The sequence below is a fragment of the Mastigoproctus giganteus genome, chromosome 4 (genome assembly GCF_048544385.1).
Source record: "Mastigoproctus giganteus isolate SK-2022 chromosome 4, ASM4854438v1, whole genome shotgun sequence".
Lineage (NCBI taxonomy): Eukaryota > Metazoa > Arthropoda > Arachnida > Uropygi > Thelyphonidae > Mastigoproctus > Mastigoproctus giganteus.
In genome coordinates, this window is record NC_143578.1 from 175,540,442 (window position 1) to 175,565,982 (window position 25,541).

Below are 25,541 nucleotides of genomic sequence, written 5' to 3' on the forward strand. Positions count from 1 at the left end.
CATAAGTGAAAATTTTAATTTTTTCCAGAATCTCAACTGTTAATATTGCTAGTGAACTCTGCAAATAATGCAGCCTGCCCATTGGATCTACGTAACAACAATAACTCAGAAAATAAATAAACAGATATTCCTGTAAGGTGAGGGACAGGGGTTAGGAAGAAAGCATTAATACATTAAATTGCATTTCACTCTAAGACACTATTTCACTTTTATGTAATACAAATAAAATTTCTTTTAATTTCATTTCATTAAGTTGAAATAATGAAGCATGTACCACAACACAGGACTTTTAGAGACAGCTAAGAAAAATTCATGGTAACAACTAATTTTCAAGTTTAATAAAATGTCAAAAATTTCATTATCTTCTAGGTAAAAGTAAATATAAGGATTACTAATAAGATTTATTCTTGAGGTGTAGACTGGCATGTATAATAACTCCTACGGAAGAACCACAAGGTGCCTTTGTGCTGAATTTGGTCCCAAATTAAGCATAAAGTTAAAACAAAAAAGTTTTTTTAACTTAACGGTAAGGTTTGATTTTTCAACTATGAGTTAAAAAACAGCAACAAAAAGGACTGAAATGACATAAGATATCCCGGTTATTACAAAAATTTTGAATATCCTGAAGAAAAAAAAAAAAAAAAGCACACATTTTACACATTCACTTGTATTGGAATAAATTTTGCAACAAATGATTTTTATGGATCAGATGTCACTTCCTGTCTTAGTAATATTTGAAATCAATAACATAAAAATTTATGTAATTTTATATAATCTTAAAAGTATGCACTTGTGTAGTACCATAAAAGGAATGCAACACCCATAATCGAAATGTAAATATGAAGAATATTCCCCATAGAGTAATATTAATTCCAAGTTCAAATCGTTTGGGGTCAATTTATAAGTAAACCCAACTTTATCCATTAAGAATTCAATGAAATTAACTGAATTTGACATAAAACTATGAGTTAAAAGTAGTAGATTCATGATATACAAATATCAATAAATGAAAAATAGAAAACTTACCAGTTTCACCTGTTGTAGCTACAACAGGTGTACTTGGAGAACCACGTCCAATGGCATTCACAGCAATGACATAAAACTCATATTCAGTATAAGGACTAAGATCACGCACTGTATAAAACATCGTTGTTATACCACTGATTTCACTGTATTCTTGATTAGCTTGCTTAGGTTTATACTGAATTACATAATAAATTATATTTTCTGAGCCAATATCATAAGACCATGACAGCCGCACAGATGTTGCTGTAACATCTGATATTCTAACATTAGTTGGGGGACGAGGAAGGGCTGCAAGAGAAGAACGAGCTATGAACATAATTCTATAATATCAGGTTTTGTTAATTATACTATGAAATGGAACTATAAAATATATCACGAAATATATGTATGTTAAAAAAGGTCTGTAATAATAATATAAATATTCAATATTAATAATGCATCTAATAATTTTATCATATACTAGTTTTACTGCATCAAGCATTTCATTTCCATTATTATATTGTTTCAAGGATATTTCATTAAACAATGTTTATATATTTATATAAGCAAAACAGACACATTATACCAACTGGATCATAATATGTAAGCTATACATTCAGGACCTAAATCCAATTTTAAAAAAAGTTACTTTAAACGTGGCACACCCAGGGTCCTGAGTTGGATATCATCATTCTTCTCTTTTTTGGTGATTCCATCCTACTCTCTCTCTCTCTCTCTCTCTCTCTCTCTCTCTCTCTCTCTCTCTCTCTCTCTCTCTTTTGGGCTAGTGCAGCATAAGCCTCAGGCTTCCTTGCACCATATGGCTAATAATAATAATTGTGGATTATGAAGCTATGGCCATTCAAATTGAAAAAAAAAAAATATATATATATATTTCTCACGGGTGTGTTCAAGGGGTGGTGACGTGCATTCCATAACCTCTCCTATCCAAATGTCAACCTCACCTTCTCGTGGGCGAACTGACCCGTTTCCACAGACGAGGCTCTGGTGACCGAGTCACAGAGGTATAACTGTCCCATCACATACAGAGGAAATGATGTACCTGAAGTCTGTCGAGAGGCTATAAGGTGGCAGCCCCACCACTAGACTTACCCTGCGAAAGGCTGGTAACCTATCCGGGGGACATTCTAAATACTCGAAATAAGCTCAAGGGAAAAAACTGGACGGATCTCAAGGGTAACGACCTAGACAATGGATATAGGACTATGATTAAGGAACTTAAAGTAGCAACTTGAAACGTTAGGAGAATAAATCACAAATTAGATGACTTGACCATGGAACTAAAAAATAGAAATATTGACATAGCAGTCATTACCGAAACAAAAAAGAAGAACAAAGGATCCAAAGAAATAGGTAACTTCATAATGATATAATCCGGCGTACCAAGTGAAATGTGGGCATCATCGGGAGTTGCTGTTATAATAAAGAAAGAATGGGAAAACAAAATACTAGACTACTCTTGATTATTACCCAGAATATTGAAATTAAGACTAAAAATTCTATCTTATACAATAACAATCATTGGCATCTACGCACCAGTAGAAGGCAACATTCATGAAGTTACAGAATTTTATGATGAATTACAACAGATCATAGACCAAACTAACAGATTTTAATATAAGGGTTGGTGCTCAATCAGAAGACAAATGTATAAGATCAGAAGGCGAACCCGTGGTCAACAATAATGGAAGATGCCTGATAGACTTCTGCATTTTTAATAAACTTAAATTACAAATACTTTTTTCAGACACAAGTATATCCATAAATTCACATGAGAAGCAAGAAACACAAGTTTATAATAGATTATATTATCATTAATGAAAATTTAAATAACAAAATTAGAGACACTAGAGTATTCAGAGGCAGTGAAATTGACAGTGATCACTACCTAGTAAAAAGCACTTTCAAAATAAAAAGAAATTATCTTAATAAAAAGAAGAAAATACCAACAAAAACTACTAAGAAATTAAAAATACATTTGTTGGAAGATGAAAGCACTAGATTCCTGTATGAAAGTTGATTGAAAGATAAACTCAAATCAGATGAAAGTGATAATGTTGAAGAAATCTGGTCAAACATGAAAAAATCAATTCTGGGAGCTGCTGAAGAAAGTCTTAGATATAAACCTATAAAAAATAAAAACTGGCTAAGAACTTGGAATGTTCTTATTCCAAGTTCTTAGAATATGAATTGAAACAAACAATCAATGAGAAAAAAAAAGACCTATAAACTGTTCCTACAAACTAAAGACCTACATTTACACATAAAAAATACATTTACACATAAAAGCTTCGAGCAGAAATCAGAAAACTAACCAGAAGGATCCGACAAGATGACTGGGATAAATTTGTTAAATCTTTAGAACGTGATTATCACGGGCCCACAGAGAAGAGGTTTTAAAATTTTTAAGAAATTACAACTAGACACAAATGATCAAATAAAAACCAACTCCATCTCCCAAGCAGAATGGAAGCAACACTATTTCAAACTATGGTATAACCCAGGCACTAGGGAATTGGAAGATGAATCTGTGATAACCAAAAATGACGAAAATATAACAATGGAAGAACTAGAGTTAATTACAAAAATCAAAAAACCGAAAAAGCCCAGGCATAGACCATTTGAATGTAGAACTATTTAAATATGGGGCACCTTACTAAAAAAACGCACTACTAAAATTATTTAACATCATATGGCATAAGCAGCAACAGATACCCAAAGATTGGGAAACAGAAACAGTAATCAATTTACACAAAAAAGGCTCCAGAAATAAACCTAACAACTACAGAGGGATAACACTGCTGTCAACTGCTGCAAAGCTATACTCTAATATACTAAAGAATAAACTTAATAAATACAGTGAACAATTCTTAGAAGAAGAACAATGTGGGTTCAGAAAAGGGAGAAGGCACAATAGATGCCATTTTCTCACTACAGCAAATTTTGGAGAAAAGAAGAGAATTCAATCTACCAACATTTCTGCTCTTTATTGATTATGAAAAAGCATATGACAATGTAAACCAGGAAAAACTTTGGCAGATTCTACGTGAAGAAAATATTCCAACCCAACTCCGGAAAGCGATCCAAAGCCTATATAAAAACTCAAAAGTCTGTATAAAATATTCTAATGGCCAACTATCAGACCCAATTAACACCAGTAAAGGAGTGAAACAAGGATGTGGACTATCATCAAATTTATTTAATATCTACATCAACAAAATTCTTAAAGAATGGAAACAAACAATTAACAATGGAATACAGTTGAACAACAGGAATAAAATCCAAACTATATTAAATGCTGATGATCAAGTTATAATTGCAAAATCCGGAGATGAACTACAGATAGCAGCAAATGAACTTAATAAAATAGGTAAAAAGTGCGAGATGAAAATCTCCACCTCAAAAACAAAATCAATGGGATTATGTGGAAAAAAACATACAAAGAGTCAAAATTGTTATTGATGATAAAATAATAGAACAAATATCTGACTTCACCTAAGCCAGACCAAGTTCATGATGATGATGATGATATTTCTCACATCACCTCTCCAACACCCCTAATAATCTGTCCAGTTCCTGCTCATATTTCTTCACAAACTACTCACTTCCACAGCACAAGGGAGAAGTTTAAGAGTAGCATTAGTAGAGGCACATGATGCAAGAAAGCAGGCTTATACAGAATCAGCCAAAAAAAAAAAAAAAAAAAAAAAAAAAACCCCATTCCCATTTCACCCATCCATTTTCCAAATCTTTGTCTAGTTCTGACTTGAATTTATTTAAGCTATCAACTTCCACAATAACACATGGAAGTTTGTTCCAGAAATCAACTACCCACTGGCTAAAGGCAAACTTAGTGCACATCTATTTCTTCAACTGTCTCTCCTCAGTTTGAATCTATGCTCTGCCGAGTTTGTAATCTGAGCAAGAGGAAGAATCCCATCAGCACTGAGCCTGATCAATCCATTCAAGGCCTTATACACCTCAATCAGATCGCCTCGCAGGTGCCGAGTCTCCAGAAGCTGCAATTTGCAGAACTTAAGCCTTTCTTCACAAGAGCATTCATTTGTTCCCTTCACCAGTCTTGTTGCCCTTCTCTGTACTTATTCTAGCAACTCTACATTCTTCCTAAAATGAGGCTTTCAGACCTGTATGCAGAACTCAAGGTGTAACCTGACCGCTGCCTTATACAATGGGATAATCACCTCCTTATCCCTGCTCGCAAAATTGCTGTATATCATTAACAAAACCACATGACCTACTCTGGCAGCCTGTCTCCACTGCTCAAAAACTTCATATCTGAAAGCATATTACCAACGAGTCTCTTTCGTTATCCACTACCCTGAGTGTAACACCACCCAGTTGATACATTTTTCTGGGATACTGCTATCCATATGCAGTATTTTGCATTTGTCAATGTTAAACTTCAGTTGCCACTTCTCAGCCAAACTTTTCCAGATCCTGTTGCAGCAGCATACAGTCATTACTGTTATTCACAACCCTGCAAACTTTGACATTAAGCTTGATATACCTTCATCAATATCACTGATAAATATAGAAAACAACAATGGGTAGGGTGTTGGGCCCTTTGCTGTTTTGTTCCTTAGTCCACGAAGAGCAGTGTCCATTGATTACCACTCTCAGTCTTCTCCCACTCAACCATCCTTTTATCCATTGTAGCAACTTGTCCTTAATGCCATACTGCTAAAATTTGTACAGTTGTCTTCTATGTGCAACAGTATCAAAAGCTTTCCTGAAATCCAAGTATATATATATCAAAATCATTTTTTGAATCCATTTCCTTTGTGACCATATCATAGTTTGTTGTTTATTATTTGGTTTTTAGGAGCATTAGCAACTAAGGCCATATTGCTCCGGGATATGCAGTGGTCATTCCCTGAGCTTTCCGCATCCTCCGTATTTGGTGGTGACGGGCTTGAACCCCGGTCTAATCAAGAAGCGTGTGCTACGCACTGCTGCTCCTTCCCACCTGGCTACAGAGGCACCCCACATCATAGTATCTAATCAAATTGGTCAGACAAGATTTCCCCTTGACAAATCCATGCTGTATTTGAATTATTACTACAGTCTGTCTAGATGATCTTGCAATGCAGTGACTCCAAGTAGTGACTTTAAGTAGTGACTCCAAGTAGTGACTTTAAGTAGTGACTCCATTATTTTCCCTGGAGACTTACCCCTTTGCCACCACCTACTATATACCTGGATAGATTCCACTACCCCAGGTGCCTTTCTTTAACTTCAACAACTTCTCCTCCACTTTGCTCTCAGTTAGAGTTTGATGAAAATTTTGCCCTCTCCTCCTTGAATAACTCCTCATGCGTGAATGTAGATGCAAAATACTCATTTAGTTTGTATTAGAATTAGCAGTAGTAAATGATGCAAGAAAGCAAGATGTAAGAAAGCAGAACACAGAGGGGGGGGATTAAAAAAACACATCATTTCACCTATCAATCCTCTCCAATAGCTTGTCTAGTCTTTTTCTGAATTTATTCAAACTGTCCACTTCAACAACAACGGATGGGTGCTTATTCCACCAATGTGGGAGGTTGATGAAAGTTTGTTCCTTCAAATGCCCAATGACTGAAAGCAAACTTACTCATGCCTATTCTACAACCATTCTTCCTTGATTTGAATTTATGCATGCGGATGTGTGTTTTCTCTTGTTTCTCTGAACAAGAGAAAGAATCCCATCAGCATTCAGCTTTCTCAATCAGTTAAATGCCATAAACATCTCAATCAGATCACTTTGTTCCTGTCTAATCTCCAGATGTTGCAATTTGCAGAACTGAAGCTTTTCTTGGTAACAGCACACCTTTGTTCTCCTCACCAATTTCATTTCCCTTCTCCGTACCCATTCTAGCAGCTCTACATCCTTCTTAAAATGAGGACTCCAGACCTGTAAGGAGTACTAAAGATGTGGCCTGATTGTAGCCTTATATAAAGGAAAAATTACCTCCTTTAATACTGCTAAAACAATTCCTGTATATCCTTCACATGGGCTTCACAGCACCCAGTCTGCACTGCTCAGAGAAATTCATATCTGACTGAATAATGTCCACCTTATCTATTTCATTTCCCCTTCCCTGAGGAGTAAAACCACATGGTTGGCATCTTACTCTGGGAGTAGCGCTACCTACGAGGGGGTATCAAAAAGTGTGTAACCTTACCTAGAAATAATAGCCCTAGAAAGGCGAAATTTCACAGGAACTTTAATCCTTTTCTATATACTCTCCATGTATATTACACATTTCTCCCACCTATGGATCAGTTGTTTAATGCCTTGATCATAGAAGTCCACACATTTTGCCTGAAACAACGATTCCACTTCATTAATGACTTCCTGAGACGAATCAACATGTTTTTGACAAGTTGCTTTGGTCTGCTGACGAGGCTAGTGGGAGTCAGACATGTTCAAAACCGCTAAGTGGATTTTCTTATTTATTGATTTTAAATTATTCTTTTTCTAAAACTTTTGATTTAAATTTAGTAGTATAGCATTATTTTGTGATTTTCTGATTAATCTGGTGTATTTATTCTTTACTCAGCCTTGTAATTGCATAAAAGTATCGGTAAGGGTATCAAATCCACGTGTTACAAGTTGCAGCTCCGCTGAACGAGAAGTTTTTTAGCCATATTTAGCCGCTTTATTGACGAATTGTTACATCAAATTATTTTCTATAAGCAGCTTATAGACCTAGTCAGTATTCTTAGTTTATTCTGAATTGAGACAGCGAGATTTGGAAGTTAATTAATACTTTAGTGTCCGTAGACTTACCATCCGTAACTTGCCACCATTGTTATATGACACAACGTTATATCCCGAAATAGATAGCTTAAGCTTAGTATAGTACAGTATATAATATAATATTGTCAATTAATCAGTAAAATCTATTAATTTGGTTAAACTTTGTTGTCAATTAAATTGTACTTTTAACTAAATACATATAACGACTTAGATTACAAACGTAACATAATTAATTAATACATAACTTGATATGGAAGTTATTTAAACAGAAATCGTAGATAATACTTCATACTGAAAAATATATATAGCATTATAACTGTGTTGGGATACAAGTTTAGGGTTATAATTTTGTACTGAAATTGAAATTTTATTGAAATTAAATCAAAATCATGACTTAAAGCAAAAGGCTCAAGCTAATGGGAGTGCTGTGCCTCAGGGGGGAACTGGGGGGGGGGGGGGACAGTTGCCCTCTGAATCACAGCCTTTTAAAATGCACTGTTTGCATGATGTTTCTGGAGCAATTGGGTACGGGACATGATATTGTCATGGGGGATGTCTTTGTGTGTTCACGATGCAAGGAGTGTAACGAAATCAGGTGACAGACAACTCAGCGTTGTTATGTCCCTATATGAGAGCTTGAAGGACAGGGTGGATGCCCTCGAAGGATCTAAATTGAGGGGCCCATCAAGCTCTCAGCTGCCCACATCAACGCCAGGGCTTGCACTTGGTCATCACGCAACACAGCAGCAACCCCCAAGGCAGAATCCGTTGGTCCCGCAGGAACTAGTAGTTGTTGGTGACTCGATTGTCAGGGAAACGGAGAACATGCTTTGTAAAAAGGATGGGTGGAACACAACCAGGGTATGTCTGCCAGGGGCAAAGGTTGATGACGTTGTAGAGTGGATATCATCTTTTAAGGGCACAAGAGGTGATATAGTTGTACACGTTGGCATTAATGATATTAAGAGTAAGAGACTGGCGGAATTACTTAACAAGTACAGGTCACTGTTGAAAAAAATCCATGAGTTAGGGTTGGATTTGAATGTGTCTGCAATTCTGCCCAGACACGATAGGAGGGAGTATATGATGAGAACCTTGTTCAATTCGGCCCTGGAAAGATTGTGCAAGGCTCAAGGGGCAGATACTTCAGAGACTGCTGGGGGTCATTGCGGTACAAGTAAACACACGGGTTGTGTTGGGGTAGCTAAGAATAGGAACAGGTGCATGTATACTTGCATGTACACCAATGCTAGGAGTTTGGTAAATAAATTTGATGAATTTGAGGTATTACTGAAAGCATCAAAGGCGGATATTGTTGGGATATCAGAGACGTGGTGTCACACAGATATAAGGAATGCAGAACTGGAATTTGGGGAGTACAATGTGTACAGAAAGGAGAGACAGAATAGGAAGGGAGGAGGGGTTTATGCTATTAGTGAAGAAACACATAAAATCCAAGGAAGTGAAGCCAGTCGACATTGCTCGACAGTGCAGTGTTAAGTCAGTTTGGTGTGACATAAGCATTGGGAGATCAAAATTGAGAGTTGGTTGGTTGGTTTTTACTGGCGCATTAGCAACTAAGGCTATAATATGCCAAAACCTGGTCATAAAAAGTAAAATTTTAAATGGCCTAATGGGTTAGGTCACCAAGTCAAAGTATAAAAACAAGTATAAACTGTAAAAGACAAATATCAGTAAACAAGTAACAATAACAAAGTAGATTTTTTAAATATGAGTAAAAAGGTTTACTGATTTCAAAAAGCTAAAGAGAGCAGACACATGGTCATTGTCAGATAAAATCTGACTGAGTGTATACGGCTCACCAGGTGATTAAAAGCGGTAAAACAGATATTGCTAAAATCTGGACAATCAATTAAAATGTGTTTCATGGATAAAATTGTGCCACAGGATGGTCATCAGCCCTCAGCAAAAACGAATGAGTCAAACAACTATGTCCTATGCGGGTCCGGGCAAGAACAACTTCCTCCTTACGATTCCTGTGCAGGCTAGACTGCCACGGTTCAATTACAGGCTTTATATGATATAATTTATTCGCAGTCTGTCTATTCCACGAATCCTGCCATTGGGAGTGTATCTTCCGGTGTATTATTTGCCTGTAGTCTGTATAGGGGATTAGTAAGGCAGCAATTATTATTGCGAATTGCTGATTTGGCTGAGGTGTCAGCCAAATCATTTCCCATAATCCCAATGTGGCTGGGAATCCAGCAGAAGCAGATATCATATTCACGTTCATGGAGAAAGTGAATCTTCTGCTGAATACAAGACAGAACCGGATGAGGATTATCTCACAGATATTAAAGACTGTAACACGCTGAGAGAGTCGGAATATAAAATGAACCGTTGGTATTGGAATTTACTAATGTGATCCAAGGCTAACTCTATAGCGTGCAGCTCTGCAGTAAATATGCTGCATTCAGAGGGAATCTGCTCCGATGTAGTGCTGTCTGTAAAGACAGCAACAGATCCCACATATGATTCTGACTTCGAACCGTCTGTGTAAACTGGTGCGAAGTCAGAATGTTCAGTTCGGTGTGCTGAACAAAGCTGCAGGTAGACAGATGATGGAGTGTACGACTTTCCCCAAATTCTAAGGGACAAGTCACATGCCGGGACATGAGCATGCCAGTTGCTTCGGTGTTTGGGCAACCTTGTCTACCTTGATATTAATTTCTTTGAGTAGCTCTTGGAGACGAATACCAAAAGGACGATTGGCAGTCTTACAGGTGTTGTACAAATTTTCCTATTGCGGCTCAAAAACGAATGGCCACGTAGGATGGTCTGGAAGAGATTTCAGTTTTAAAGCGTACTTTAAAGACAACTGCTTACGTCGAAGCGATAACAGTGGTTCATTTGATTTGACGTATAAGTTATGGACAGGAGATGCGCGATATGTTCCAGTAGCGATACGGAGGACCTGATGATGAACAGGTTCCAGCCATCGAAGGACTCTGTCTCTGGCTGAGGAATATACCTGGGACCCATAATCTAATTTGAATCGCACAAGTGGATGGTAAAACCGTAGAAGGGTGCATCGGTCTGTACCCCAAGATGTGGAGGAGAGTGAGCGGAGAATATTAAGGACTCTTGTGCACTTTGTGCGGAGTTGACACATGTGATCCAGAAAGGTCAGCTTTTTATCAAATATGAGTCCCAAGAATTTTCTGTCCACTGCTATTGGAATAGCATTTTGTCTGAGCCTTAATTCAGGTTCAGGATGAAGATTACACTTATGACAAAAGTGTACGCAAACAGAAGACTTCTGCAGATAGAACCTGAATCCATTAGACAGAGCCCAGGAATTTAGTCGATCAATGGCTTTTTGCAGTTGTCTTTCAATAACCCTCATGTTGCAGGACTGACAAAATATACTGAAGTCATCAACATAGAGGGCACTGTTTACAGGTGGAGGAAGTTGTTCTGTGACGGAATTTACTTTGATGGCGAAAAGCGTGACACTTAAAACTGAACCCTGTGGTACTCCCTCGTCTTGGCTAAAGACAGGAGAGAGTGAGGATCTCACACGAACTTGGAAAGATCGATTGGCTAGAAAGTTTTTAATAAAAATAGGGAGATGCCCTCTAAGACCAAGGCTATGCAAATCTTTTAAGATGCCAAATCTCCAAGTTGTGTCATACGCTTTCTCCATGTCAAAGAACACTGACACCAAGTGTTGGCATTTTAGGAAAGCATCCCGAATGGATGTTTCCACTCTAATAAGATAGTCCAAAGTGGACCGGTTCCTTTGGAAGCCGCACTGGATATTGGAGAGAAGGTCATTTGATTCTAAATACCATATTAAACGAAAATTAACCATTCTCTCCAGAATTTTGCACATACAGCTTGTCAGAGCAACAGCACAGTAATTAGTAGTGACCTTTGGATCCTTTCATGGCTTGGCAAAGGCAAGAACGATTGCCTTGCGCCAGGAATCTGGAAACTGCCTTTCAATAAAGATTCCGTTATATAGAAGGAGCAGATCATCCATAGATTTTGGTGAAAGATGCTTAATCATTTCATAATGAATGCCATCTGGTCCAACAGCACTTGCTTTGGAAAGAGTGAGGGCTCTTTTCAGTTCCTGTATAGTGAATGCCCTGTTGTAGGGATAAAGGCTCTTAGACTTTAAATTAAGAGCCTGTTTTTCAATTTTATGTTTCAGGAGCAGGAACTCTGGGGAATACGAAGATGTTGCAGAGATGTTGGAGAATGTTTCCCCAAGAGAATTGGCTATTGCAGTTGCATCTGCAATAGTGCATCCATTATAATCTAGGATTGAAGAAGGGTGGGATGTATATTTTCCCTTCATTTTATGGATATTATTCCAGACCAACTTAGTACTAGTGGACTGAGTAATTGATGAAGTAAAACGGATCCACGATTCCTTTTGACTCTTACGGCAAATGTAGCGTGCTTTGGCTAGTGCACACTTGAAGGCTATTAGATTAACAGCGATAGGATTTCCGCAGAATATCCCCCATGCTTTGTTTTGAGCCTTTTTTGCTGCTGTGCATTGTGAATTCCACCAAGGTTTAGGATATGGTGGAAACTGGGCAGATGTTTTTGGAACAGCACTCGCAGCTGCTTGGACAATAACTTCTGTGATGTATGTTACTGCATCATTGATAGGCTCCTGACTGACAGTACTTAGGTCAAAATTTGCCTGATGTTGGAAGGCAGTGCAGTCAGCCTGATCAATCTTCCACCGTGGTAACCTGAAAGGAAGACACGGTCTCCCACTGTGTAACGAAGTTATCACAGGGAAGTGATCACTTCCGTATGGGTTCTCCTCCATTTCCCAGGTGAGTGAAGGGAGTAGAGAAGGGGAGCAGATAGAGAGATCAATGGCAGAAAAAGAACAGGTAGGCATGTGGAAGAAGGTGTTTGTTCCAGTATTTAGAAGGGAAAGGTCACTGTCATTTAGCATACGCTCTATGACTCATCCCTTTCCATTGACGTTATGTCCATTAAAATCCCTGAGAAGTAAGAAAGGAGGAGGCAACTGCATTACAAGATCATCAAGGTCTTCCTGGGAGATGTCAGTCCCAGGTGGTACTGGGACTGACATCTATAGATAGATAGAGCACATGGTTAATAAAAATCCCTCTGTAAGGCGAATTGCAACAGCCTCTATGCTGGTTGTAACTAGCAAGGGCTGAACTGGAGTCTGGTTGCCCACAAGGATAGCCACTCCTCCATGAGCAGGACCATCTGCAATTCTATCCTTACGAAAAATTATTTGCCGATAGATAAGTCTCCTGCAAGCAAAAGCAGACTGGCTCGTGCTTTTGCAGGAGAGCCTTGATATCATCAGTATTTTGCTGGAATCCACGACAATTCCATTGTAGGAATTTAGCCATTATTTGGACTTGGTGGATCTATCAGGCGGCTTCTGAGGTGCTGAGGGCTTACTTTTGTCAGTCTTGGATTTATCTTTTTTGGGGAAGAATGGACGCTGTCTCATGTCCATTTCTTCCTCCGTAGAGAGTTCCAAGACTGATTCATCCTGTACCTCCTTATTCTCTACATCCATTGTTTCTGGTATCACGGGTGACTCTTCTGAACTTTTTGGCTCTTCTTTACCACTTGGTTTTGGTAGTGGTGAAGCACTAGGAGGTACAGATATAGGAGTGGCAACTGATTGTGTTTTTTTGGTGGGCTTTTGTGAACTCAATAAATAGCGTGCAATCAGAGTGAATGATTCTCTTGGTGGTATAGTCATCTCAGTTTATGTACCGATAGTGCACTTAGCAGAAACCTTCTGGGCATATGAAGGTTTCCCGCTATTTATTGGTTGGATACATTTTCTGGCCTCTAGGTAGGAAATATTCAGCTCTGTTTTCAGTTTTTGGATTTCCTTTTCATCCTTCCACCGCTGGCATGCTCTAGAGTAGGCGGGATGCTCTCCTTGGCAATTGACACAGATCGGTTTTGGAGCTGAACATTCCTTGCTCTCGTGGTCTTTAACACCACATCGAGCACAGGCAGGGTTATCACGACAAGATGTTTGTGAGTGGCCGTATTTTTGGCATCTAACACACCGCAGTGGATTTGGGATATAAATCCTCACTGGACAGTTTAGATAGCCTCCCTTGATGGAACTTGGAAGCCATGGGGTGTTGAACGTGAGGATAAGAACTCGGGTAGGGACGAGATTCCCATCCTTTCGTATCGATATCCTCTTGACAGCTGTCACTCCTTGGTCTTTTAATTCAGAGCAGATCTCTTCTTCAGAAACATGAAGAAGGTCCCACTCTGTTATAACACCTCGTGAAGAATTCAGAGTTTTGTGGGGGGTTACTATGATAGGAATTCCCCCAATGGATGTAGAGTTCAAGATTTTAACAGCTTGTTTTGTGCTGGAAGCTTCAACCAAAAGGTGGTCACCAGAACGCAGTCGTTTAACGGATTTTGGTGAACCTGCCAACCCTTCGAATCCTTTCTGGATAAAGAAGGGTGACATCTTTCCAATTGACTGCTCTCCGGTGGAATGGAGAATAAGGAAAAGCGGTGTCACTGATGTATCCTCAATCCTGGCTCTTTTTGCAGAGGTGTGGTGTTTTCTGTGTCATCATCTCGATTAGGTAGGGGCCTTGTTGGGGACCCAGAAGAAATAGGAATTAAATTACTCATATGAATAAGATAAAAATTTCAGATGCCCTAAGTACCTCACAAACCACGAAGCCCTACGAGGGGATGCCCACTCATGAACTAGCAGATACTGCATACACGAGTGGGACGCCAAGTTAGCTTAGAGGCACCATACCCACGTTTCCAATAAGCCTTGATCCCGTCCCAGGACCAAAGGGAGGGAGATTTAATGGAACGCAGTTGACCCTAGCAGTAAGAACCACCCGCCGATTGATCCCAGTTGGAGCGGTCCGGGACCACCCATCTTGTCGAAGCAGGGGCCAAAGTGGTGTATTGAGGCTAGGCCCCTCAACTACCAGGTTTCCCCTTTCCGAATTCCATGAGTCACGGCGCACGGCTGCACACGCCGGATTCCAACGATGTAACCCTGGAACCAAGGTATGCGAGTTAGATCCCAGTGATGGTTAGTCTGGAAGTCCAGCAGCGTCACTGGGAGGTCCCCTCACAACGTACAGGTGCCCACCTCGAGGGGAAAACTGAGAGTAGGAGTGTGCTTTAGGCCTAATGACTCTGATGAGTATAATAAGAAACTGTACAGGGAAATAGAGTGGGCCAGTAAATCAGAGTCTTATAATGGGGGATTTTAATTTCCCAGATATTGACTGGAATTTGTGGTTTCGCCACTCACACACTAGCAATGCTTTTGCGGATTTATTGGATGATTGTTTTCTACATCAGCATGTTCGGGAGGCAATTAGAAGGAATAATACTCTTGATTTGATTATCAGTAGTGATTCTTCATGCATTAAGAATCTGCAGATAAAGGAACCACTAGGTGGCAGTGATCACAGTGGCTGAAGTGGGATTTACTCAAAGAGATAACTACCATCAGGGGCAAAGGGAAGGGTTTTTGCTTTCGTAAAGGCGACTACGATGATCTGAGACAGTATTTAAATTCTATACAGTGGGACCAACTGATGATGTTACTAACAGCAAATCCAAAATGGGAAGCATTCAAAGAACTTATCTTGGAAGCTACTAGGCTTTACATACCAACTAAGAAATACTGTTCAAGGTTTAGCCTTAAATGGATGTCAGATGAACCAATGAGACATATGGAAGAAAGAAAAATGCATGGGATACATATAAACTAACAAGTGACACAGAAGCCTATGATAGATATAAGTTGATCTGTAACCAAGTTACAAAGGAGTTTAGGCTGAAGGCAGATTACGAGAAATTTTTGGCAAAGGATGCAAAGAAAAACAGCAAAGAGTTCTTTACTTATGTAAACTCTAGAAGGAAGGGGATGAATCAGATTGGTCCACTTGATATCGATGGTTCAACTGCTGATGATCCTGCTCCGGTAGCTAACAAACTAAATGAATATTTTGCATCGAGTTATTCAGCGAGGGAAATGCCAGAGGTGTATTCAACTCTGGCAGTAAGCTAGATAATCTTGTAATAACTGAGGGTAAAGTGGAGGAGAAATTGTTGATGATAAACACAAGAAAGGCACCTGGGGTGGATAGGATCTATCCAGTTATATTAAAGGAGGCAGCAAAGGAAGTAAGCAAACCCTTAGCCATAATTATGAGTGCTTCCTTGGACTCAGGGGAGGTACCCATAGACTGGAGATGTGCAAATGTGACCCCAATTCACAAAAGAGAATCAAAGGCTGACACAAGTAATTACAGACCTGTGAGTTTAACTTCTGTTCCAGGAAAATTAATGGAGGCACTGGTTAAAGAAGCACTGCAGGATCATCTAGACAAGATTTCAGTTATAGCTCGGACACAGCATGGTTTTGTTAAGGGAAAGTCTTGCCTGACCAATTTGATTAGATACTATGATGCAGTCACAAAAGAACTGGATGCAGGGAATAACTTTGATATTATATACTTGGATCTTAGAAAGGCTTTTTATACTGTTGCACATGGAAGACTGCTGCACAAATTGGAGCAGTGTGGCATTGGAGGCAAATTGCTGCTACGGATAAAGGGGTGGTTGAGGGGGAGAAGACAGAGAGTGGTAATCAATGGACACTGCTCATCGTGGACTAATGTTATTAGTGGAGTCCCTCAGGGTTCAGTGTTGGGTCCATTATTGTTCTCTGTATTTATAAATAATATTGATGATGGTATATCAAGTTTAATGTCCAAGTCTGCAGACGATACAAAGGTTGGCAGGGTTGTTAAGGACACTACTGACGCTGTACTGCTGCAACAGGATCTGGAAAGGTTGAGCAGATGGGCTGAGAGGTGGCAAATGAAGTTTAATATTGACAAATGTAAAGTACTACATATGGTTAACAGCAACTCCGGAGCACCGTATCAACTCTGTGGTATTACACTGACAGTGGTAGAGAATGAAAAGGAACTGGGGGTAATTGTGCAGGCAGATATGAAATTCTCTGAGCAGTGCAGACGGGCGGAAAGAGTAGCTCATGGTGTCTTGTCAATGATATACAGGAATTTTTCTAGCAGGGGTAAGGAGGTGATTATTCCCTTGTATAAGGCAATGGTCAGGCCACACCTTGAGTACTGTATACAGGTCTGGAGGCCTCATTTCAAGAAGGATGTAGAGCTGCTGGAACGAGTACAGAGAAGGGCAACAAGATTAGTGAATGGAACAAAGGGATGCTCTTACTAAGAAAGGCTTAAGTTTTGCAAATTACAGTGTCTTTAGACTAGGCACCGGCGAGGTGATCTGATAGAGGTGTATAAAGCCTTGAATGGTTTCAGCATGCTCAATGCTGATGGGATTCTTCCTCTTGCTCAGAATAATCACCTGAGAGGGCATAAATTCAAATTGAGGAAAGACAGATGTAGGATAGATGTGCAGAAATCTGCCTTTAGCCAGTGGGTAGTTGGATGGTGGAACAAACTTCCATCCCTTGTTGTGGAAGTGTATAGCCTAAATAAATTTAAGGCTCAGCTGGACAGGTATTTCGAACGAACGGAGGGGTGAAGTGGAAGTGTGGTTTTTTTTTTTGGCTGATGCTGCATAAGCTTGCTTTCTTGCATCATTTGCTTCTACTAATGCTAATGCTAATGTCTTTAGACTCCGGATCATATTGGTACCCTGCACTTGTTATTTGTCACCAACTGATCAAAAAAGTTCTCAACGTCCGAATTACACAAATCCACCAGCTGGCAAGAACATTGCATTCGACATTGCTTCTGCAAAGGCATCAGCAATCTTGGAACCCATCGTGCGGAGTCCTTAGACATGTGCAGATGGTCATGTAAAATGCTGTGGGCAGACCCATAACTAATTTCCACTGCATTTGCGATGAAATGGATTGACACACATCTGCCACTCAGCACCAGCTTCTCAATCTTTTCAACAGTCTCACTGTCTGTGGATGTTGATGGCCTTCCTTCACGTGGCTTGTCAACGACACTTGTATGACTGCACAGGAACTCCTGTTTCCACTTTATTAAAATGTCATAGGATGAACAATTTTGCCCATATACAGCTTTTATTTCTTTGTCAATTTCCTGAGCTTTCTTGCCACACAAATGTAGGAACATGATCACTGCTCGATACTCCACTCTGTCAACTATAGCATCTTTCTCAGATTCTGGGTTCCACCACTGGTGTACAATCACCTATAGCAGCATTTTCCAAACGTTTTTAGTTATGTAACACTTTCCATCACACAAGATATTTGCGGAACACTTATGTATTTACGGAACACAGATTTAGCAGGATCCAAAGAACCATTTGCTAATATTTTATTACATATGACACAACTGTGCATCAAGAGTATCTTTATTTCCAACATATGTAAAGCCGAAATACAAATAACTGTCATCATACTTTCGTCTTGGTCTTTTATTAGTTGGTTCCTGTTTATTCACTTTGGATTTTTTGGGATCAAAAGGCTGTGATTGTTCATCCTCACTTTTCAGTGTGACAATATTGTGTTTGTTTTCATTGACCAGAGTTGCATTTGGCACCTGCGTAGCCAGGTGGGAAGGAGCAGCAGTGCATAGCACATGCTTCTTGATTAGACCGGGGTTCGAGCCCGTCACCACCAAATACGGAGGATGTTTAGAGGTCAGGGAATGACCACTGCATATCCCGGAGCAATATGGCCTTAGTTGCTAATTCTCCTAAAAAAAAAAAAAAAAAACCAAAAAAAAACCAACCAGAGTTGCACTACTAGAAGAACTTGCTTCTCGTTTTCAAGTTCCTTCTTTCAACTACAAATCCGTGGTCATTTATTTTAATAATAATATTTCGAAATATTGATAATTATCAAAAAAAGTATTTATATAAGGAAGAGTTTTAGTTATGCATTATGCTTACTAGTTTTCCACACTACTACAGAACTAATCTCGTAATTGCAAAGACATCTGCATCACACCACCAACACTGCGTAAACAGGCAAAATGTGTCAGCGGAAGGCTACTTTGTTTCATCTACCCAAACAATGCATGATATCGGTTCGCTTCCCCCTCTTCCTCAACTCGTGTACTTCAGGCTAAATCGCATACGAACGGCTTATCAGATCACTACGTTGCTACTTTTTTGTAGATGTCATTACCTCTACGCACACTTCTCTATGCAAAATAAAGTGTTCCACAATCTATTTGATTATTAGTTGATGCCAGTACAGTAATTGTAACCGAAAAAAATAATAATAATAAGTAATGTTAAAAATTAGAATGATACAAAAGTAGTGTATGCTACAAATATGCAAAATTTATTTATTTTATTTATTATTATTTTTTTAATTATTAATAACTATTTTTGACCGAACACTAGTGTTCCGTGCAACACAGTTTGGGAAATGCTGACCTACAGGAATGAAATTTCACGTTAGTTAATGAATATATAGACAAATTACATTAAAAATGGAATCATCCTACTGATGTTTTATCTAGGTAAGGGTACAAACTTTTTGATACCCCCTCGTATATGCAGTACTTTGTATTTTTCAATGTTAAACTTCAATGGCCATTTATCAGCCACCCATCTACCTAATTTTTTTAGATCTTGTTCAAGCACCCCACCATCATTACTGTCATCAAAATCCCTGCCAACTATTCCATCAACATCCCCAGGGGCTCACAGCTAGTGAGTATGGGCTTGGCACACCCAGGGTCCTGAGATGGATATCATCATTCTTCTCTGTCCTGGTGATTTCCTTCTACCCCCCCTCTCTCTCTCTCTCAGGGTAACTCAGAAATTCATTAATATACTTAGCCATAATTATGAGTGCATCCTTAGATTCAGAGGAAGTCCCCACAGACTGGAGTTGTGAAAATGTGTCCCCTATTCACAAAGGCAATTCAAAGGGTGACAAATAATTACAGACCTGTTAGTTTTAACTTCTATTCTGGGGAAAATTATGGTGTCACTGGTCAAGGAAACATTGCAGGATCATGTAGACAAGACTGCAGTTATAGTTCTGGAAGCATGGGTTTCTCAAGGGGAAGAACCATTGCAGGATCATGTAGACAAGGCTGTAGTTATAGTTCTGGAAGCATGGGTTTCTCAAAGGGAAGTCTTGGCTGACCAATTTGATAGGATACTATTATGTAGTCACAAAGAAACTGGATGCAAAAAATAATTTTGATATCATATACTTGGATTTTAGGAAAGATTTTGATACTGTTTCACACAATCATTGCTGTGCAAATTGGGGCAATATGGCATTAAGGGTAAGTTGCTGCTATGGACAAAAGGATGGTTGAGTGGGAGAAGACAGAGAGTGGTAATCAATTCACACTGGTCTTCATGAACTAATGTTATTAGCAGAGTCCACCAGGGTTGGGCCACATTGTTGTTTTCTATATTTATCAATGATACTGATGAATATATATCAGGCTTTATCAAGCTATATCAAGTTTATCAGGTTATATCAAATTTGCATACGATACAAAGGGTGGCAGGTTGTTAATGACAGCAATAACAGCATGCTACTGCAACCAGGGACGGATTTAGGTATGGTCTTAATGGGCTGCAGCCCAGGGCCCCATTCAATCAAAGGGCCCCTTCACGGTAAAAAAAAAAAATAAAAACAATTTTAATTAAAAATTTAAGAAAAAATAAATTATACAAAATTTTTTCGTACCTAGATAAAGTTTAAATCGTTGGTTTGCAACACTATTGGATTTGAATAAAATATCAAATATCAATGACAGTAAATAGTAAATACGGCTCTGTCTTCTAACGTCGGAATGGTAGTGCAAGTCTAGCACCTCTAAAGCGTGTTAGCTTACTGTAACTCTCACCGTTTGACATTTGAAGTTATGTATAGTACAGCATAGTTGAATATTAAATAGTCATTAGTTCGGTGAAGCGTACTGTTCAGGTGCTTCGTTTCTTCACTGGTAAGTATCGGCAAAGTTTACTAAATACTAAATAAATATAAGTTATATCACTTTCCGGAAATCTTTTTTGGCACATAAATTCAATCGTTTTTTGCATTTCCTCAAAATGAGCCATAATAAAAATAACAGGATACCATTTATTTAAAGTAAGCGGTAGACACTAGTAAGCAGCGTAAGCTATAAGTTTGCCTACTTGACAATGACAATGTAAGATGTAAAATCCTACAAATTTAAAATAAAAATAATTGTTTTGCTAGAATTAATGTTAAAGTTTGAAGAACGCTAGATTCAGTGATGTAATAATAGTTTAAGCGTGAGAATTGAGAATAGCAGCAAAGTGGTAAACAAGTAATTCAAATAATATGAGAGAGAAAACAGGGACATCAGGACTAAGTAAAGGGGTGCCATTTGGGAAAGGGCTTGAAGGGGTTGCTTAAGGAAGAACAATTAGACGTGAAGCAGAATTATGCGAGGTGCCTCCTTTGATCTATGACACCGTTGGAGCCAAAACAGGAAATGAGTGGACGTCCAATGCTTGCGTCAAATTAAAAATGGCGTCAGGCTAACTGATTTTTGGGTGTTCAGATACATTTAGAGAGAAAGGTGTGAAACGAAAATGAGTGTTTTTGGAGGTGGCCGGTGGACACGAAAGGATCATACTGTCTGTGAGAAAAAAATAAGAAAGTTCGAGAAAAGGGTTGGTTTGCACGCTAGGGAGACAGCTTGGGAGAATTGTGTTGGCAAATGGAAAGGTTATTTGTTATTTGGTTTTTAGGAGCATTAGCAACTAAGGCCATATTGCTCAATATGCGGTGGTCATTCCCTGATCTTTCCGCATCCTCCGTATTTGGTGGTGACGGGCTCGAACCCCGGTCTAATCAAGAAGCGTGTGCGACGCACTGCTGCTCCTTCCCACCTGGCTACGGAGGCGCCACAAATGGAAAGGAACATAAATTTAAACAGAGGGGAAGGATTGGTTGCAGGAGGCAGGCCAAACTTGAGGAGAAGAGTGAAGTTAGGGGAAAGAAAAATTGAGAGAAAAGAGCATTCTGTGTCTGACTTCTGTGTGGTGTGGTCAAAGGGGAGAAAGAAGGTCATGAGTGCGGGTTGAAGTGGAGGTAGGCGAGTTTGGTAATGTAGGCCCTTGTAAAGACAATGAGCCAGGTATGTACACCTGTGAATATATCATCTACACAAGAAGGTGCATCATGTCAAGAGTGCCCCAGAAGTGAAAGTAAGCCTGTCAGGCTCAAAAGAAAACCGGAGTGCCCAAGGATCTGAATTAAGCCTGTCAGCCACATGGGAAACCTGAACGCGAAGACATTGGAAATAGCGGCGAAGTCAGAAAGTAAGTCTGTTCCTTGTTTCTTTATTGAATCCTGAACTCAAGGACTCATAACCTAGCTCTGTAAGCCATTGAGTGATAGTCCTTGTAAAAGAAAGGAACATTCCTGTTGTTAATGATTATGAAAAAAATGTAAGGGTGTTCAGTTCAGGAGTAGCAAAATCAAAGTAATAATGTAAAGGAATTAGTAAAGAAATTATATTTATAAGGGTAGTACTTTAAGGATAGGTTAACTTATGTCATTAAATTAGGCCAAGTGCAAAACAAGGTAACATCAGATGACGTGCAAAGAGAAATAAATTTTATTAATAGATAAACCTCGTGAGTAAAGAGGGATGACTAAGGTGATAACTACGGTGGCTAGGATATTAATTAAGGCAGAATGGGTGACCTATAAGGAATGTTATTGAGATAAGAGGGTACCAAACGTAATATGTTTTATGTGTGAGAGGCTAAAACAAAGATTCTAAAGGAGTAATAAGAGCTGAAGTAAATATTATTGATGTAAGAGAAAGAAAAAAAAAAAAATTGGTAATATAAGAGAATGATTGAGTAATCATTGGAGTCAATTTTATGTAAAATACAACTGACACAAACTGATGTTAATAATTCTCATATTGAGAATAACTGAGGAGAGAGAGAGAGAGAGAGAGAGAGAGAGAGAGAGAGAGAGAGAGAGAGAGAGAGTGTAGTGTACTGTAGCATGGTTTACATATGTATATTAAATTAGGAAGCTTGTATGTAATTATTTGTTTCTTTTATGTAAATGTTGTATGCTCATTAACAGTTTGTTAAATTTTGTAAACAAAATGTGTGGCTTTAATGTTCAGCTAACAACCACTTTACACACCCGAGAAATTGGAATTTTCTGAAAATTGTAGTCAGATTTGCGTAGGTGGGGGTGATAAAGAGGTCAATAGGGCGTTCAGCAAATTGAAAATTTTTAGATACTTAATAAGAAAATTTTTAAGTAAATAATAAAAATAATATAATAAAAAATAACCCCCCCCCACAACAACTAACCTAATATGGTGGTGGATTGTTTTTTTTTTTAGGTTTTTTTAAATTTCTTTTCAGATTAAATAAATACCTAAAAAAAATGTCTGGTAGAAAATATAAAAGCGGACCTGAAAAACGAAAAATACAATTAAATAGAGAAAAAGAAAGAAGTAAATGTGCCAAAATTTCAAAATCTTTTGTATTGGAAAATAAAAATGAGAATCTAAACGATATAGGTGCAGTAATAAGTGAAAGAGAGAATAACTTAACCGAAGAGAAACAGAAAACACAACAAAATGTATAAAACAATAACAAAGAATTACTAAAACTAGAATCACAACCGAGAACCTCTAAAAACAATGTTGACGGACATTCGGTACCAGACAAAAATATACAAGACCTAGACGACGACCAGTTCTCTGAAGTCTCTGTTGCTGCTTTGCAAGAAGATAGTGATAAAGAGGCAAAAGAGGCTTTAGAAAATGCAGAGTTGCTTACTAAATATGTTGCCGTAGGTATGTGGCCTACACAGTTAAACCACGGTGGCTCACATCTGGTGAGTATGGGCTTGGCAAACCCAGGGTCCTGAGATGGATATCACCATTCTTCTCTTTCTTGGTGATTCCTTTCTACTTCTCTCTCTCTCTCTCTCTCTCTCTCTCTCTCTCAGGGTAACTCGGGAATTTTTTTTTTTTTTTTTGGCTGGTGCAGCATAAGCCTCAGGCTTCCTTGTACCATATGGCTAATAATAATAATAATAATAATAATAATAATAATAATTTTATTAATCACTGTCTCTCACATGAAATGACTTATTTCCAAAATAAAGATGCAAAAAATATATATCCAGTTTCAATAAGGAATTAAAAGAACAAAACAGATCATTTTAAAATAAGTACTTTACGAAAAAAATTAAAAATGGTCAATTACTGAAAAGATCTTGGTTGTGCTATTCTACCAGTATGGGAGGTGTTTTTTGTCTAGTCTGCAAACTTTTCTCTAAAGTCCCTACACAACCGGATTCTCTGACTGGAAACATATAGGACCTTGTTTAGAAAGTCACGAAAATTCTAATGAACATAAGAAATCATTGTTAGTATGGTTAACATGTAAAGAAAATAAGTGTGTTATTGATAAGCAGTTGCAGGAGCAACTAAGAAAAGATACGGAATATTACCACAATGTCCTAAAACATGTTATTGCAGTGGTGAAATATTTAAGTGTAAGGGGCTTAGAATTCAGAGGTCACAAGGAAATATTTGACTCTCCACACAATGGTAATTTTATGGGGACTCTGGAATTACTAGCAGAGTTTGATCCAGTCATGCGCGAACATATCCAACAACGAGAACTGCGACCAAAGCCTTTCACTTCGTACTTATCAAAAACAGTTTAGGAACAAATAATAGAGATTATGGGAAAACAAGTAATAAAAAGAATTATAGCTGAAATAAAAAGCGATGATGCAAAGTACTACTCAATTTTGATGGACTCGACACCAGATTTGTCCCACAATAAGCCACAATTATTTTTTTGACTCGCCAGTCAAAAAAATAATTATTCAGAAATCCCTGTATTTTATTTTGTTGAGAAATCTCCGTGTTACATTCTGTGCTATTGAACTTGTGCTTGTTGAACTTGTGGAAAAATCTAGATTTCAGAGTTTTATTACTATTGGATAGCACACCAGGCCATCCAAAAGATTTAAGTCATCCGAACGCTGAAGTTATGTTCCTACCGCCACAGTTGTACTTGGTTAATACAACTTCTTTCATTCAGCCATTAGATCAAGGCATTATATCCACCTTTAAAACTCATTACATCAGAAAACTGTTACAATGGATTTTGGAAAAAATTGATTCCGAATCTATTGAAGTAATGGAGGTATGGAAACATTTCTCAATTGTGGACTGTATCAAAATCATAGCTTTATCACTGAAAGAAGTAAAACCATCAACATTAAATGTGTGTGGAAAAATGTATGGTCATTCATACAGTTCATTCAGGAAATATGGTCGAACTGGCAGAAAAAGGAATCGGTGCGATAGTAGAACTTGCTATGTTGGTAGAAGGGGAAGGTTTTGATGGTTACTACTGAAGCCCTCGTGGATAGCACAGTTGATAAAATCGCCCTCCTCCCCACACCAGGTGGAAAAAACCTGAGTTTGAATCCCGTTAAGATGGGACGAATTTTTTACGGGTCTTTTTTACAACAGAGCTGAGTTAGTCAGGCTCAGGCAAGGGTAGCATGGTTTTTTGTCCAGCAAAACAGAAAATCAACCTCAGGACACGCAATTTAAAAAGTGTAACAAAGCCTTAGTCGCCTATGCTCCTAAAAAAAAAAAAAATTTTTAAAAAGATGCGATTACTGAAGACGTTCAAGAATTACTGGGAGAAAAAGAGGCTGGCAAAGTGGATTTGGTAGAAATGGCATTGGAGGTAAAACCAAATC

General features: G+C 38.4%; 1 protein-coding gene across 6 annotated transcripts in view; it reads right to left on the reverse strand.

Moving 5' to 3' along the window:
• LOC150087215 (tyrosine-protein phosphatase Lar-like) overlaps nt 1–25,541 on the reverse strand; it is a 1,652,393-nt gene that overhangs the window by 976,865 nt on the left and 649,987 nt on the right. For all 6 annotated transcript variants that reach the window (XM_090371077.1, XM_090371082.1, XM_090371081.1 and 3 more), the window contains one exon: nt 1,027–1,314. In XM_090371077.1, coding sequence (XP_090227203.1) covers nt 1,027–1,314 — 288 coding nt within the window. The remainder of the gene's footprint in view (nt 1–1,026; nt 1,315–25,541) is intronic.